Genomic DNA, 17,485 nt, shown 5'->3' with positions numbered 1-17,485 from the left:
CAAGCTCAAAACAATAGTAATTTAAATACTAGATTAAAAGGAATCATGTAATTTAAGACAAAAATGTGCAAAGCATTTTCTTTATCTGTTTATTAGCTACAGGCTGCAATCCTTCATCACCTTGACTCAAACTATTAGAACATGCAGAAAAATTTATCATGATGGTTCCATTCAGTCACTTTTTCTTAAATTCTTAAATTCTTCTTACCTTACCCTGCCTTTGCAGAAGATGGTCCCAAAATTTCATGGTAAAGCAGCAAGACACATTGTTTGTCACCACAATAGAGCTGTTTGTTTTTCTACACAATTATTACAGCATCAGAATGCCAACTGCATTCAAATTTGCTTTTCCCAAATAAGTAGTAAAACAGTCTCTATTCTCCAGGTATCACTTAGCTACACATTAATAATTTGCTAATTCTAATCACTCTACTGGAATTTAAAAACGGAAAACTGCTGTTGAGATTCAGCATCCTCAGCATTCCAACTCAATCCAAAATTACCTTTGCGTCCATGAATTGATGTAAGCAAATATCTTGAGGGCATGTTCCTTTCTGAGCTGCAAAGCATCACCACCTTCAATGTCTGATACTAAAGACAACAAAAACAAACACAAAGAAAAACATAAATACATCTTTTAGGAGGGAAAAAACCCAATGTGCAATTGTTCTGTTATTAGAAACTACTTTTGATAGCATGGAAAATAAATACTTTACTGAAGCAAAAACATGTAGATTTGGTTAACAAGGTTTAGACACAAGTGACTTGGAAACTCAAAGTGCACAATGTTCTTGAATACTGCTGCAAAAGTTTGTGATGGAGAACAGACCCTTCTTGTAATTCTATTTTTATCAAATATTCCTCATAAGTTTTACTGAGAACTCCTGATTGATGTGCACTTTCAAGTATGAACTTTGAACAACTTTACTCATTAACCAGACACCTTGGGTTTGGTTTTCTGTTTTGCTGGGGTTTTTTTCCCCCAGATTTTTAGATGTCTGCATTTTGAGATGACCCCGAGACCTCAACTTCCTTTTCCTGATCAGACAAACACTGAGAAAAAACAAGCAAACAAACAAAACTATCAAGAACAATGTGTTGTGTACATATAAGGTTATTTCAGACTGAGCCGATAATCATTGCTTTTAAATAGACACATCTATCATGACATTTAACCATAATGAATCACTAATTGGCAAAATGATAAAGGCTTACCACATTTGTTACAGAGGAAACCAGAACAGTTCTGTACTGAGTTCAAACCCCAAATGCTTCACTGAGGGATTATCAAATGTCCCACTTCCCTCCAAAAATGCTTCTACACTCAAATAAGGCCAATATCAGTAGGTCTACAGCTCCACTTAGACAGCACCTGATTATATCCCAGGGCACTGGATTCTGCCTCCTGGCCACACACCTTTCCCCAACTACAAGTGCACAGTTCTTGCTTCCTCCTTGTCCTGAATTTCCAAACATTTTTACAATTATCTAATTGCTACACAAATCAAGGTCAGAATTCCTTTTAAGTGGGTCTTTGCATTTATAACACATCTAAGTTTTTGTCTCCATATTTCAAGTATTACACGCTCACAAATCCACTTCACAAGCAAACTTTGTGGGAAAGATTCTCCAACAGCACTGAGCTCTTCAGCATCCCTGCCTCAACCTCCTCTCCAACCTCAGCCCTGCAAGGTCCTGTGTGATCCATCCATACAGGTTCCCAAAAGCTAAAGCTAATGAAAGTCTGCGGGCATGGATCAGAAAGCAAAGTTCAGAAGAAAACCACTTCACAGAATAATCACACTGAACAAATACTTATGACTTCTTTGAAATAAGGACATCACGTATGCACATACATCCACATTGCCATACATATGCATACATACAAATAAAAAACTATCCAAAAAGCAGCCTCTGAACAGGATACCATCAAACTTTAAAAATCACTTTTCTGTCTCACTCCTAGAAGGCTCTGAAGATCCTACACAACATTGGACAAGATCAAGATGGAGAAGCAGACTAAAAGATGGGTATCACTCAATATCACCTTTTATTTTCAACACTATACGTTACCGGGACAGTTGACTCTCTGAAAGCCAAAGCACAGCCCTGAAGAAACCAAGAACTCCATCAAACAATTTAGGTCAAGCTTACCACAAAAGACAGATCTTCAGCTGTAGATAGTATCTAAAAAAAAAAACACAAAACAAAACAAAAACAAAACAAACAAACAAACCACCAAAAAACAAACAAACAAAAAAAAAACAACAACAAAAAAAAACCAACAAAAAAAAAAAACCTGCCCAGCATAAAAGGTTCATAAAACCTCTGTTTTCCCAATTTTGTGAGCATTGTTTCACTAAGATTAATTGCTTCAAACTTAACAAAGAAACTTGAGCAAGAAAATATTGACACTTTAGTAGCAACAAAGCTGATTTTACCTTGTAGGATCGTACACATACATTTCTAACACCTCTCTCATCCCCACGTGGCCCTACTCTAACAAACAAGATGGTAACTCCAACTCACAGAGCAGCCTTTTCATTGCAGAAGTTTGAATCACTCCTAATTTCCCTCTTTGAGATGATAAAGAACTGAAAGTTAAGCAAACTGGCTCCTTAAAAGCTACAATTGACATGTAAAGAAGACAGAATAGAGAAGTTAAATAGTTCAGAAATACTGAAACTAATGTCAAAAAATAGGCAGGTATTTGCACAACTTGGAGAACCTGTTATTCTCCTGTTTATGCATTCTACATCTCACACACTGACCAACATCTACTGGTCTTATTTATTAATCACTGCTAATTAATACAGTGGCTACATACATTATTTCCCTTTGGGTTTCTGTACCTAGAAATAATACTGGGTTTATTCCTGAAAAGACAGAAGGCTCCAAGCAGGACAAAGCACACTGAGGCTGCAGTTTTCCATGGAGCTTAGCTAAGTCTGTGCCACTACCAAAAAGGACAGTGACACATGTGGCAGGGCTTCTCCTCCTGGACTTTAGCTTGAGTTCTCTTTTGCTCCTTAGCAGAAATGATCCTGTTCAGTTAATTTGTGTCCTCACAACCAAAATTTCAATCATAGGCCTTTGAGTTCCTCTGAGTATCAGCTCTGTGGATACTCTTGATTTGCAGCACCTCTGTTTAGGGGCACATGCAGCTCCAAGTACAGATACAATTGGTTCTGAAGCATTTCAAAGATTTTTTTAACTAAGAAAAGTAAAGATGGAAAAGCAATACACACAAACACACTGATTGTCATTCCTGGGCATTTTCTGATTTCTGTCAGTTCTGTAAGAGCTTCCTTGCTGCATCATTTCCCTTCCAAATGATGATGCCTGCCTCTCCTTTTAAATCAGTTCTCTTCTACCTTGAAGGAGCCAGTAGTTAAACCAGACTCATTCACTTCAGAATAAAGCCTGTCCTCTACTCTCTCCCATACTCCAGTATCCTGCCATGCCTCAGAAACTCCTCAATCTGCTGCCTCCCCACTTTCTCACACTTTCACTGTTTCAAATCCAGCAGTACCAATCATGTCAAACTTTTCCAAAAACAACTACTGCACCAAGCCTCCTTCCTGCAAACTGATTTGGTAGACAAGACTTCTCCCTGGTTTCACACCTAAGACAGTGATTCCTACAGAATGCACTAAGTTATCCTTGTGTCCTTTAAGAGCTGCTGAACCTCGAAGTGGCAGCTAGAGTCCTCTCATGAATAAGAATTGATGATATGTCTCCAGAGTTTCCCAAACAGGCATTCCAGGATCTCTAAGTTTGTGTCTCAGCAGTGGCACTCTGATCCTAGGCTCAGCTCCTTCATGTCTGCAGTGGCTGCTTCTTCCTCCAGGTACTCACAAGGCAGTGATGTTAGAGATGCTCTCCTTCCCTACCTCGGAGCTCAGTTTTCTTCTCCTTCCTTAAATTTACTCTGCCAACTCTTCCTTCTCAATTAAAGCCTCTTAGACCTTTTCACCCTCCAGTCCTTCCTTTTCCCTCTTGGGTTCCATGCACACAAACACCTCCCCCTGCACTAGATCCAATTTCACAACCAATGTATCCGGGTCCAAGCCCACACTATAACGGCATTTCAAACAGCATCACCATTCCCGCAGAAACCCCTGGGAACTGCACAAACCAAACCGGCCAATCCAGCTGAAAACTACCCACATTCCTGTTGGCTTTGTAAGCCATGGAATCCTCAGGCTGGCACCTTGTGAGCAGGAGAAGCTGGGAAGGGAAGCACGAGCAATGTGAAGCTGGGAGAAGTAAACACCTTTGGAGTAACCAGAGTTGTAAAATTGCCCCGCCCCACCTGGAGCAACTTCACCCCAACATTGCTCATCTGTGGGCAAAGATGTGGTTGCTATTAGAGTCTCAGAAAAACAGAATATTGAAGGCTTTAAACACACAGAAGTAACCAGCAGAAAGAAGGAAAACTAGGATGCAGGTAAATTCCAGCTAAATATATTCTACCAATATAGTGCAGGAAATGGGGTCTTTCCACATACTTGCAAGGGCTCATCTCACTGAGTAGTCACAAGATGGTTTAGAGATCTTTTTATCACAGTAAAACCGTAGAACAAAAAGCTTAGCTCAGAACTAACCTAACATCTTCTAGTGTATAAGTTTTCAGATATTCTTAAAAAAAAACAGACTGACTTGAAGTGTAATTGTTTATTCAAGTAGTTGATGAGAAGCCAAAACACAACACACCATGGTCAAAGTAAAAATTTAAAACATTTCATATAAAAAATAAAAAATATAATTTCCTTGCTGTTTCCTAAGTCTCCTGTTTTACTTGGCTAGCTTTAAACGAAAATTTGGGTGATTTACCTAATCTCTCACAGAAGGGTGATTTGCTAAAAGTGTGTTACAGTACTACAAACAACACAAGCTCCTCAACTCAGAAAAATTCCTATAAATAAATTGACTAAACCAAGAAAATGACAGAAGATGAGAAAAATACAAATCAACTGCAAAGAACCAGGCAATAGAATTTCAAAATACAACTGTGGCCAAAGGAAGCTAAGCTCCTAAGTGCATTTTTAGCAAGAACTTGGGAGCTAGAGGAACACACTGTAATTAGACCTCAAGGACAACCATCATGCTGGACTTGCAGGGAATATCTTATATCCAAAGGTCATCATACCAAGTACAAAATCAAATGGCAAGCAAAAAGAATAATTTTTAAAAGCATACTTTCTCTACTTTCAGCAACATAACAGAGTCAAAGGTAAATAATTCAACACTCATTTAAGATCTGTAACTCTAATTTCTCCATAGTCCAAACTGTGACAAGGTCCAGTTGCATATGGATTGTGCTCCCTCCCCCAAGCCTCATCTGGTACCAGCTTCTCATGGGAAAGACCAGATCACTTGGAGAATGAACATTAGTATCAGAAATTGGTCACTGATACAGACTAAAGAGAGGAAATGAGCCATACACTACACAAAACAGCATTAGGAGCAATAATACTAATCTTGAAAGACATATATATATATATATAAAATGTGTAACTTTTTGTGTGAGTACCATTGCTCACACAGAGACCCAGCACATTTTTTTTTCAATGCACTGAGATATTTTCAGTGATTAGTAGGGGGTTTCTTTTGCTTAGGATCAACAGCATGTAAGATGATAGCCACAGAGTTCAGCATCTCCCATTCCCTTTCTACTTTCACCTATCAGAATTACTTTTTTTATTATACAGAATTCATGACTGCCTTAAATTGATTCTCCAGAGTTCTTCCTGACCTTTTAGGAGCCATCCTTGACAAGTATTTAATAGGACTTCAAGTGTCAGCTTCAAGTTCAACTGGCCAAACCTCCCTACAACTTTTCAGTAAGGATAAAAACCTTCTTTCTACCTCTCAGTCTCTGCAACGCAAAAGCATCCCAGAATACTGACTATACTTACAATCAAGGAGAAACACAACTGCAGAATGTACTAGGAAACACAAAAAGTTAATTCTTCGGTATTAGAAATACTTGTTCAAATGCCAGGAACAATCAGATCTGTAACCCCAAACTCTACCACAATAAAATTCTATAATCATAGCCTGGTTAAGGTGCTTGAGTGCCTTTAATGCTACCTTGATGATCACATTCATCACAGATCTAGAGCATTACAGATACCTACAACCATCTCCATCCCATAACACACCTCAATTCATTTGAAGTCTACATCAAACTCTTAATTTCTTTTATTTATAAATATTACACCTTGGTAAATAGGTTGCTTTCCTCTAACTTTTTGACTATAAAGTATACAAATATTAAAACATAAATATTTTGAAGACAACATAATGGCTTAAAGACAGGAATTAGCAACTTTAAGAGTCCCATTTCCCTAGAAAAAACCAAAATGTGATCATGTCAGACATAAACTTTTGAACAAAGGCACAACAAAACTGGCAAAGTTTTGCAAGTCTAAGCAATACTGTGTTCTTAGGAATGGAAATATAGGAGCTACTCAAAAGAACAAGGAAAAAGCATTTTCAACTGGTGTCCCAACATCATTGCTGGTTATTCAGCACCTGAGTAATTCTTCACACCCTGAGATCAGAAGGACCTGAGGAGTTTTAATTCAGTATTCCAGCGCACAGCACACTTACATGAAGAACAGGATCAGCCTTGGTATGTTCATCAACCAGACACCACTTCTAAGATACAACTTCACCAGAAGAGGGCAAATCAGCTGACCTCAGGTAACTGCTGCCTTTTATCTTCTGTTTCTCTGCAAACACCAGCAAGTTCTCTCTTTCAATCTCTACATTTCCCTTCCCATCCCACCTCCCTGTCTTCTCAGCAAACACCTGTTCTCCTTTAATCATAAGAACTTAATGCACTCTGGAGCCAATCAACAGCAGCTGGCTCTGGGCGGCTGTATGCAATTTAAGAACTGGCACCTTGCAGGAGTGATGCCACCCTGAAGTTTTCATCATGCTAGGCCATGTTTGCTTTGGGTTAAAATGCCCCCTTTAGAATGGCTGCAGATGGCCACCTAAACAAAAAAATAAAGTCCTTCTTGAGAGCATCCAAGACTTCCACCTTCTCAAAGAGAACTTGCCACAGCCACTGCTTCCAGGAACAGTTCCACTGTTTTAAATGCAGTCAAATGCCAATTATCAGACAATACTCAGATTTACCCAGCACACTGGAGCTGATTCTACCCAGAACTACCCTAGTGAACCACAATCTAAATAAAGTCTTAGATACAGCATCTCAAATGTAGAACAGCTGTGCTGCAGCATGAGCCAGGCCAGGTCTAGCAGCAGCACCTTGCACACAAAGCCAAGCCTAAGTTACTACACATGTAAACTCACTTTTGCCACTCAGTGAGCCAGAGCTCGAAGTTCACCAATACTGAATCCACAGACGCCTAACAGTGGCAATCTGGTCAGGATAAGATGGGAATGTGAAATACATAATTGAGGCTGGGTGGGTTATGCCAACGACTGAGGAACAAGCAGTATCCCATGTAGCACTGAGTGGCATGGATACAGAGAAATAGGAGACTCCCATCACAGGTTCAAGGCACAGAATGAGCTTCCATCAGTTAAACGCTGTGTAATGCACATATGGCCTTTCTGATCAAACACCAGTAGAAAATGGATAAGACCAGCATGTGGGATATCTGTCTGGGAATGGAATTCACCAGGCCAAACTGCATCTTTCTTGCTCTGGCTCTGCTGGCCCAAAAAGATTGACCAGGAGTCTCCACATTGTCCTTTTTACATCCCCATCTTCTGAGAGGGCTCCCTGGCCCCAGCACGGTACAGGAGGAATGCACAAAGCTGCTCCTGGGCAGTGGGATGTCCAGGCTGCTGCATTTCCATGGAAGCCTGGCAGCACAGCAGGGCTGAGCCTGGGTCCAGCAGCATTCATCAGCACTGTTCCCTGTCAGTCATGTCAGACAGAAGGATCTGTGGGATCTCTGCACTGCACCTCCTAATGCTTCTGTTATCTTGGGATTCTCAGCAGCCAAGATATTGCAGTCCTCCCTCTCCAGGGAAAGGCAAGTTACATACTACTAAGGAAAAAAACCCACAAAGTAATTTCAAAGCATCTGTGCCACTCATTGGAGAAAAAAGAAAAGAAAAAAGAAAAGAAAAAAGAAAAAAAAAAGAAAAGAAAAAAAAAAGAAAAAAGAAAAAAAAAGAAAAGAAAAAAGAAAAGAAAAAGAAAAGAAAAAGAAAAGAAAAAGAAAAAAAAAAGAAAAGAAAAAAGAAAAGAAAAAAAAAGAAAAGAAAAAAAGAAAAGAAAAGAAAAGAAAAAAGAAAAGAAAAAGAAAAGAAAAAGAAAAGAAAAAAGAAAAGAAAAAGAAAAGAAAAAAGAAAAGAAAAAAGAAAAGAAAAAGAAAAGAAAAAAGAAAAGAAAAAAGAAAAGAAAAAGAAAAGAAAAAGAAAAGAAAAGAAAAGAAAAGAAAAGAAAAGAAAAGAAAAGAAAAAGAAAAGAAAAGAAAAGAAAGAAAAGAAAAGAAAAGAAAAGTAGCAGTCAATTTCAGAGTCCTATTTTAACTCAGTATTGTGAATTGCCTTTGACTCCAAGACAAGATGTTACAATTCTGGGAGGGCTGTGTTTTTTTCTTTGTATTGAAGTTGTCATAGTATTTTCCTCTTTCAATTAAGGAAAAACCCAACAAAACACAGCAAAACAAAACAAAACCAGCTCAATTTAGGCAGTATTTCCACAATCAAGTCTGCCTGACATCACCAAAACACATACTAGATGTGGAAAGTCAGGCTGCCCATCATAATATTTTGACAACAGCCACTGCAAGTTTCTTAAGGAATCAATGCAGGATTGGACAAGCGCTGCATAATTCAAGCATTTCCCAGCATATCACTAATTATCCCAAGGTAAATTTCAGAGCTAGGGCTGACAGTGTCAATGCCAAAACTATTGCTCAGATAAAGGACTGCTCGCCTTCAGTTTACAAGAGAGTACTTGCATTCTTTCCTTTCAATAACATAATGTATCAGTACTTGAATAACTCTGGGTTTGAATAATTTCCTCTAATACTCCAGCTCTGAACTTCTTTTAAAATACTACTTTAAGGTGAAGACGCAGAACTTAGTCTATCAGACTACTTTTTAAGTAGAACTAAGATTCAATTGCATGAACAAGGTTCCAAAAACTAAAGAAGTTTTCTATCAGTTTTAACTAAAAGTAGCAAGGAATGCAAAAACTAAAATACCTACTCCAAGAAGCATTCTATTTTCAAGAGAGAACTTTGCAAATTAGTTCAGCTGTACTACTTGGCACACTGTGAATCAGTTTCAGACAACAGCAGCTTTCCCCCACAACCAGAAAGAAAAGGCCCACAACGGAGCCACCCTGGCCCATAAGAAGCAACAAATTACCAGTAGATTTACAACAGAAGCATGTAATGACTGTGCTCCAGGTTTCAGGGACAAAATCTGTTAGAGGCAAATATGATTAATTCATTTCTTACAGAGTATATTTAAGCCTGCTTAAACAAGGAGATGAGAGGTAAATGGACATTGGGTCATTATCCTCAATGGGGCTTCAGGCAGTTCATTGAAAGCCCAGGAAGAGCTTGCTCAGCATTTGAACTCCAAGGCTTTGTTTGTTTCCATGAGCACAGGTGCAAGCTCCACTAATTCAGAAAGGACAATAAAATTCTGAGAAAGGACAGGCTAGCAATGAAGTCACTGTCTCTCTCAACTTTCAGATATACACTCAAACTTTGCATTCCTTTGTGCCAGATAATCTGTATTTAGTAATTCTCTCGAACACATGGTGTATTAGGTAATTTGTTGGCTAAAACAATTATATAATTTTTAAAAGATGATAGGTCAAAAGAAGTAAGAGAAGTAAGAGATGGCTGAAGGCAATGCACAAGGTCCATACAAGCATATCCAAGAGAGCAGTTAAGTTTAATGACAAGCATCCCCCACGACCAGAAAATATATTTACAGATGCCATTTTGATATAAACAAATGTTTTTACAGGTCTCATATCAGCAAGTATAGCTATGGCTACACAGAGTTCAAAGTCAAGTCACTCTGGAAAGACTGAAACTGGCACTGTTGTTCAGACCCACCGAGTTTCCAAGGCACGGATGGAAACTGATTTCAATTTCTGATCAGCTTGATCAGACTGCATCTAGTCTAAATATTACAGATCAAACATTGACACTTAGGACTTAAAATACTCTGGCACAAGTTTCACTTCAAATATAAAGGAAAAAAAGTAGCTCAGAGGGAAAGAGTTCAACCCAAAATAAACCAGCAACAGTTTGCTGTTAACTGTGAAAAAAGTCAGAGACCAGACAATACAGACAAGGATTTACTGCACTGACCATCCTTCAGCTAAGCAGGAGAACTTACTTTTATCAAGCTTCTGAGCTCACACTCCCCAGTCTTATCCCATAACAGCTCCAAGAAGGAAAAATAATGTTTTCAGTCTCTCATATCAGCTGTTGCCTACAAGCCCAGAACCGCACACCTCCTGTCAGAACACAGGTGCCTGACAAGGGTGGGTAAGCTGTGCTTCACAAGCCTTCCACGGACAGCCCATTTCCCAAATTCCTCAGTAGATATGGATATTCTGGCCCCCCTAAAGCTTTTCTGGAGCTGCCCTCCCTAGCAAACACCTCACTGTCCATTTCCAGCACTGTTCACAGCTTCTCCAAGCAAACAGAGCATAGATGTGAAAGCACTGTCAGTTTTGTTGATGTCCGCAGAGTTTAGAATGAAATTTGATGAGGAGATCTGCAAAGAAGAGAGACTAAAGGGCAGAAAATTACTCTGAAAAACACCAGGTTTTCAGTTCACACCCACTTAAAAGTAATTTCACTGCTGGTGAAAACCATGGGTTTTTTATGAAAAATTCAACAATTACGCGTCACAGAATCATAAATAGGCAACTGAGCACTTCCTGAAGATGAAATTAAACTCTTGCTAAAAATTATCAGATCCCCCCAAAATGAGCCAAGCAGCACAACAGAAAAATAAAGACAATGAGTGTTGAACAACACAGCATAAAGCATGTTTTTATACACAATTACACAGATTAAAAACCCTCAAGTGGAAGTCAGTGCAATGAATTGGAGGCTTTTTCAATGTGTGGAAAGTGTGGAAAAAGGCAAAAAAAGTTTTGCCCCTCCCCTCCTTGATGGGAACCAATGATCTGCAGGGATGCTGATCTAGAAATGAGTCTCAATTGGCACAGGTTTCTCAAGTCTTATTCCACCCCTCCACAAATTAGCTGAAGAAATGTCAACTCCCAAAGGTGCATTTTCCATAAAGACTTTTTGTGACAAGTTTCAGCTTCTTCCACCAGTTGTTCCAGCACTAAATCTCATGAGCAGTTCTAAGCTCACCGTCCACCAGACATGCTGGATCTGAACAATTCCAGAAATAAAACTTTGCAAATCTACAACAAGCTGGATATTTTTACTACGTGTTAAGAACACTACAGAAATCCTCACAGTTGCATGTCTGTGTTTAGTATTCAGATTGCAAATCAATTCCCATACAAGGAAAGGAACAAAGTGGAAAGAATGGCTTCTCACCTCTTCACATTTTCAAGAAATTGCCAATTTGCTGCACAAAATGAAAGAAAAAATCACCTCAATATAAGCTTAAATGACAGAAATTAAACGGCCACAACTCTGTTTAACTGCAGCATGCTGTTACTACAAGCAGAACTGAGTAATCAGCAGAACCACTTGCTCCTGAGGATGGTAAGAATATTTTTCACGTTGTCCCAGCATCCAGACAACTACAAAGGTGTAGCTTGGACTGCAGAAATCCCTATTAGCTACCTGAAAAAAAACTCGGAGAAGGAAACAGAGGAAATAAAAGGAACCAAGAAGTAAATTGATCTTCCCTCCCAATCACTAAAATGCCAAATCATAGCCTGCACATAATTTGGACACAGAACACGATTCCAGGATTTGCTTTTCAGACTTAATGTTAGTTGAGCACAGAAAGATGGAAGCAAACTGCAGTGACATGGAGAAATCAAGTAAGCAAGGAATTAAAACCTCTCACATAGAAAGTCTGTATTAGCAATAACACAGAAGAAGCAAAAAGGAATTCTATTAATTAAATGAATGGATGAGGCTCATAAAGCCCTGAAGTGTCTCCTGGCAGACAAAACCAATCTCCCAAAGCCAAGCCATCACCTCCAAGGCAGGCCAAGGGAAATGGAGCCAGGTCTGCTCCCCAAGATCCTGAACCCCAGAGTGACAGAGCCCAAGCATCCGCCATGCCCCACGACACCCTGCACCACCTCTGCATCCAAGGACAGTTCCAAGAGCTGCTGTGGCAAAAGAACCAACACCAACAAGGTCCTAGATGGCCTAAAGCACATTGTCTTGGATTTGGCTCAGGAATTGCTTGGGACTTGGGTGACTTCAAAACTACCCTTAGGGAGGGAAAGCAATATAGCAACAAACATACCAAAAGAATGATCAAACAGGAAAACTTCCTACATGGGAAACATGATGACTTCAAGTTCTACACTGATCAAGTATCTTTTGGACATGAAGCAAGGGATGCTTTTCTTTTCCTTTCTTGCGTTCTTCATTTTCCTTGAACTTATCCCCTGACTACTCTACAGTGCTAGAATCTTGTGGCTTTAAGGATATTACTCCAAGTACTTATCCAACAGAAGATTTCCCTGTATACAAAGAGAAGCATGTCAGTAAATACACCTCAGTGGTGTGTAACTCACAACAAAAGTCAGCAAAACAGGATTTACGTAACTCATCTTCAGCATCACTGATCAAGTGGCCTGAGCTATGAGAAGGAACCAGTTCACAGCAGCCTGAACAGGAAAAGTCTCAGGACAAAATCATTCCCGATCACATCAAATAGCATGAACCAAAATAATTGTACAGAACAAAAGCTGAAATATCTTTCCAAAAATAGAAGCCTTTTAGCTATTAAAGTCACAGAGTTTTTCCTTCCATTGCTTTACAAACAAAGCAACTTTGTCTTAGTGTCACCTTCCCCTTCACTTTAGAAAGTTCACAACTAGCGAGGATACAAGTTTCTCCTTCCATTTTTTCCCTCTGTTTACTCCAGTTCATTTGGAGCAGCACTTCATAGTCCATAACTGCAATGTGGCAATGCTGCTATAAAGAAAAGGTTATTTTCATTTTCTTTTAGGTCTGGTTTCTTTGGATGCCAGGCTCATTGCCTTAAAAAGGGTCAAAGACAAAAGTAAACACGAAAAAAATACTGAATTTCAGTGTTATAATCAAGTGACTTTCTTTTCTTCAACAGGAGACAACAAAGATCCAAAAGGTTGGGCAATTACCCCAATAAATCCTCCATAGCATCTCTGCAGAGATTCCGAACATGGAAATATCACTTAAGGGGAAAAAAAATGAATCTTTTTAAAAAGGAAAAAAAAAGAAGAGATAAAACAGCCATGCAAGAGAGAGAACTTCTACAGTTTTGCACAAGAGGAATCATCAAAGAGCCAAATGAAACCTTAGATCTGCACAAAACAGACTAATCAATCCTGAAGCTTACAGGTAACCACTGAACAAGTGAGAGCAGCTCTTGGAGACCAAGTGAGGTTAATGATGCAATAGTTGTAATAATTTTATAACACATCCTCAATATCTGAGTTCTCACAGCATAAAATATTGATCCTCTCCAAATCCCAAAGAGCAAACTGAATACTGCAATGTTTTGGAACAATTTTACGTACAACACAATGTTACCTACCTCAAGGTAAACATACCCTCAATCCAACCTCCAAGACTACTCACTGTACTCCCTACATGCCAGAACAACATGACAAGGAGTCAAGCCAGGAATCTCCAGCATCCAAATTCAGGGCTATCCTGAAACTACACAGTCAAGCACTCCAGCACTTGTGTTTTATGGACCTGATCACTCTGGGAGCAGTTCTGCAGACAGTGGTAACAGAGAGAAAAACAACAGTATGAGTCCACATTGATCTCCTATGCTCCAGTAAACTGGGGGGGTTTGTTCTGGGTTGGTCCTTGGGGTTTTTTATTTTTCTGGTTTACTAAAGAGAAAACATAAGGAGAATAATAGCCTGCAAGCTGGTGTAGTAGAATAACATCTAGAAGGCTCTAATCATCAGTGTGAACTGATTTTATAAGATTTCAGAGCTGACTGGGGAAAAAATGGGCTAAAGAGGTAGTAATTGAAAAAAGTGAAGCAGAATGCTGGGAAGAAAACAAACTTTGTTCCCAGAAACCAAGAACTGGGAATAACCGAGGCCTACCAAGGTAACCTAAAACCACAGCTGCCACTACATAATAAAACCTATTTTTCCGTGTTGTAATCTTTGTTTCTTACTTTTATAAAACCCAAACCAAACAAGAAGAACAAACCAAACCTAAACCAAAATCATCTACGGGGTTTTAAGTCAACATACATCAAGATCAGCTGCAGTCCCAAAGGGAAGCCTCGTAGCAACAGAACTGAGCTGGGCTCTCTGGGACACACCATTGCCAGGACTGTGGGGATGCTGACTCAGGACTGGTCTGAGAACCAGGCTGGCACTTCCAGCTAAGAAGAGGCACTCCCAGGACAGCCTTGCACTCAACAAACACTCAGCACCGAGCACCACATCCTCAACACTTGGGAGTGAAGCCTCCACAGGGATGGCGTGGATCTACAGGAGCTCAAACCATGCCCATGGCTCCAGGTGGGACACAGCAACCTGCAGAACTCCTGTAAGAGACCTGAGATGGCCAAACCCACCTCTGATGTTCCATTTCTGTGTTTTCTGGCTCACTTTAGGGTTGAGATTATCTGGGTATCTGTGCAGTCCCTAGCAAAACAGAGCTGCCCTGATCAGGGCCTCTGGACAGCACAGAAATGTAAATACTACTCAAGAACAAATGAAACTCAATATAAACCCTCCTAGACTGACAAGACCTGGCATCCAAAGAAACCAAGGAATGCAAAGTATATCAGGGTTCATTTTGGGACACAGAAAGCTGTAGATTAACAAAAAAGCACAGAGTGTCGTCAATGCACTTTTGCTGTAAAATTTGTGCACATTTAAATGAGCCCTTATAGTTAATACCACGAGAATCTGTTAAGCCTTTTGTAAATAAGTGGCCTTATCTTAAAAAGCAGCCCATTGTGTCTTCCCTTTTTTTTTCTTCTATTAAAGTCTACTAAAAATGTTTATATTGTGGAAGATTAATTAAAGAAAAATCAGACTCTTCATAGACTTTACTCCTATTAAACCATGCCTGGGATAATGTAAATGATGCTAAGAAACCTACAGTGAGAAATAAACACTGTTTGCTCTGATTGAACAGATTGTCTTATAGTGCAAAAACTCCTCTAAAGTCTGGACATTTCATAGGGGAATTTACATTTTACTGAGTTCCTGGATCTAATCATAACTTGAAATTACTACTTCTCAGGAAATAACTTCAAGATCAGGGAATTTACTGGGTTGAACATGCAGATCAAATGCTGAAAATCAAGATGCTGCAAGAGAAGAAAAAGGAATATGTACCAAAAAACCCAACACTGCTGATTCTCCTCACAGAATATTGCCTGCTTCTCATGCTTAAGCAGAGCAATGTATGTTAAATACATACAAGCATACTTACACACTTTTGGCCAAAAAAATAAGCTTACCAATCCACAGGTGTCCAGTTCAGTACCTCAGGCAGCCACTGACTACCTGTGACAAAATCAGGACACAGGACCTGGAGTCTTCCCAGGACATAACCCTGGGCCTACACAAAGGTCACTGCTGGACAAAAACCCCAGCTCTGCACAGTTATGGGTTGTGGGTTAATACTGTAGCAGTTTGCAGTGGGACTAATATGCTTCTAATAAAATATGTCTGTCTGATGGCAGAGCTGTTCAGTTTCACCCTTCTGTCACCCCTCAGCTGGGAACTTCCCACGTATTCCTTCCCAAACACCACGCTGAGAGCTGCTGTCACTCCCCTTTCCAAGTCACCTGCAATGCAACTGATACCAAATCATATTTTGTAAACATCAGAGCAAATGAAGACAAAGGCCAGTGTGTAGCCTCATAAAAATATGTGGTTTAGCAAGAAAATTCCAAAAGGAAGGAGATGCTGTTTCCTGGACCTCTCTGAAAACCCTGCTGGGGTAGTTCAGGTGCAGAGCTGATCCCAAATGCTCCGTGGGCAGCAAAGGAAGCTGCTGACAGCCTGTGGCTCACACATTTTGGGCATGACCTCATTCTTTACTACCACTTTTCATTTCTGTTGCAGTGTTTTAAAATCCAAAGCTTGACATAATTTTTGTATTACGTACCTTTCATTATTACTTAAGGAACACAAAGATCTCAACTGGAAGTTATAAAAGAAATCATCCCTTCCTCACAACTCAGTCTCATCCAGTGAGAAGGGAGCACCATCACATGTCTTTGTATCCAAACACACACGCCAAATAGTTCTGCTGATTTACAGTGAGCTTCCTTCTCTGAAGGGAAGGCCAAACCTAATGTCACTTAAGCAGCATTTTTTGAAATTAACTACATAGCAGCAGTACTGCAGAATTTTCCTAATGAATTTTGACTTTCAAAGACATATTTCCTTCTACTTAATAGCAGAGATATATCTTATGTAATGCAGAACCATTCAATTACCCATACTCCAGTTAGATAGATATATATATCTATATCTACATTAAAAAAGAATTGTTCAAGTGATTGAAGACATTGCTTTATCTATAGGGAAATATCTATCTTCATCAATCCCAATTACCTTAAAACATCTGCAAAAATCAATTCATACGGGAATTTCAGGGATTCCTTGAAATATAAAATTTAATGTTACAAGTTTTTTTCTATTTGATCATACCAACCCAAATCAAGTTTAAGCAATGACTACTTGTCAATCCATCCAAAGCAAGTGAAGTTTTCTCTTCCAACAAGCAGCTGTCATCATAGACAATGGATAATTTAGTCTTATTTTAAACCATTCTTAGTTTAAATAACCGTTTGAGGCAATATCAACATAAACTGATTTAATCCCGCCTCTGAACTCTCCTAGAAGTTTACTTTTACACCTACATTTTTACTTCTCAAATGAATCACCGAATACCCTATTTCCCCAGCAAGAAAGACGCCAACATTCAACTCCTGTAGGACCCTATGGAAGAACAAACAGCACATGGAAGCGGGCTTCAAAAGAGTGAAGACAACTCTCCCCAAACCCTGTCCTAGGCAGCATTCTGTGCTCCACTCTGCTGCAACAGGATTTGCAGAGTGTAACCATGAAAAATGCCATGTTTAAGATCCGAGGTAGTTAAACTTCCCTCTAATCACAAACTTCAACTGGTAAGTTGTTTCAGTTCCTCAGCATCCGTATAAATGGTGTTTTTTTCGTCTTTGTTCGTGAGGCAGAGCTCCTGAGAAGCTGGGAAGATACCTTGGCTGCCACGGAGCGCAGGTTCCAAGGGATACACGAGGCCTACAGGGAATTTCGTGCCCAAACACTCCTAATTCCAGCGGCAGCGGG

The 17,485-nt window shown here is 39.5% G+C and overlaps 1 protein-coding gene across 9 annotated transcripts in view; it reads right to left on the bottom strand.

The window, feature by feature from the left end:
• The window catches only part of USP34 (ubiquitin specific peptidase 34), a 114,020-nt gene that overhangs the window by 95,472 nt on the left and 1,063 nt on the right, over window positions 1-17,485 (bottom strand). For all 9 annotated transcript variants that reach the window (XR_008429880.1, XR_008429881.1, XR_008429879.1 and 6 more), the window contains exon 2: window positions 504-591. Coding sequence is in view for 1 of the 9 variants with exons in the window: in XM_053938060.1 (XP_053794035.1) it covers window positions 504-591 (88 nt within the window). In the remaining 8 variants the exon portion in view is untranslated. The remainder of the gene's footprint in view (window positions 1-503; window positions 592-17,485) is intronic.

This window comes from Vidua chalybeata, chromosome 3, assembly GCF_026979565.1.
Source record: "Vidua chalybeata isolate OUT-0048 chromosome 3, bVidCha1 merged haplotype, whole genome shotgun sequence".
Lineage (NCBI taxonomy): Eukaryota > Metazoa > Chordata > Aves > Passeriformes > Viduidae > Vidua > Vidua chalybeata.
Note: the sequence above shows the minus strand (reverse complement) of the source record. Positions and strands in the feature narration are given on the sequence as shown.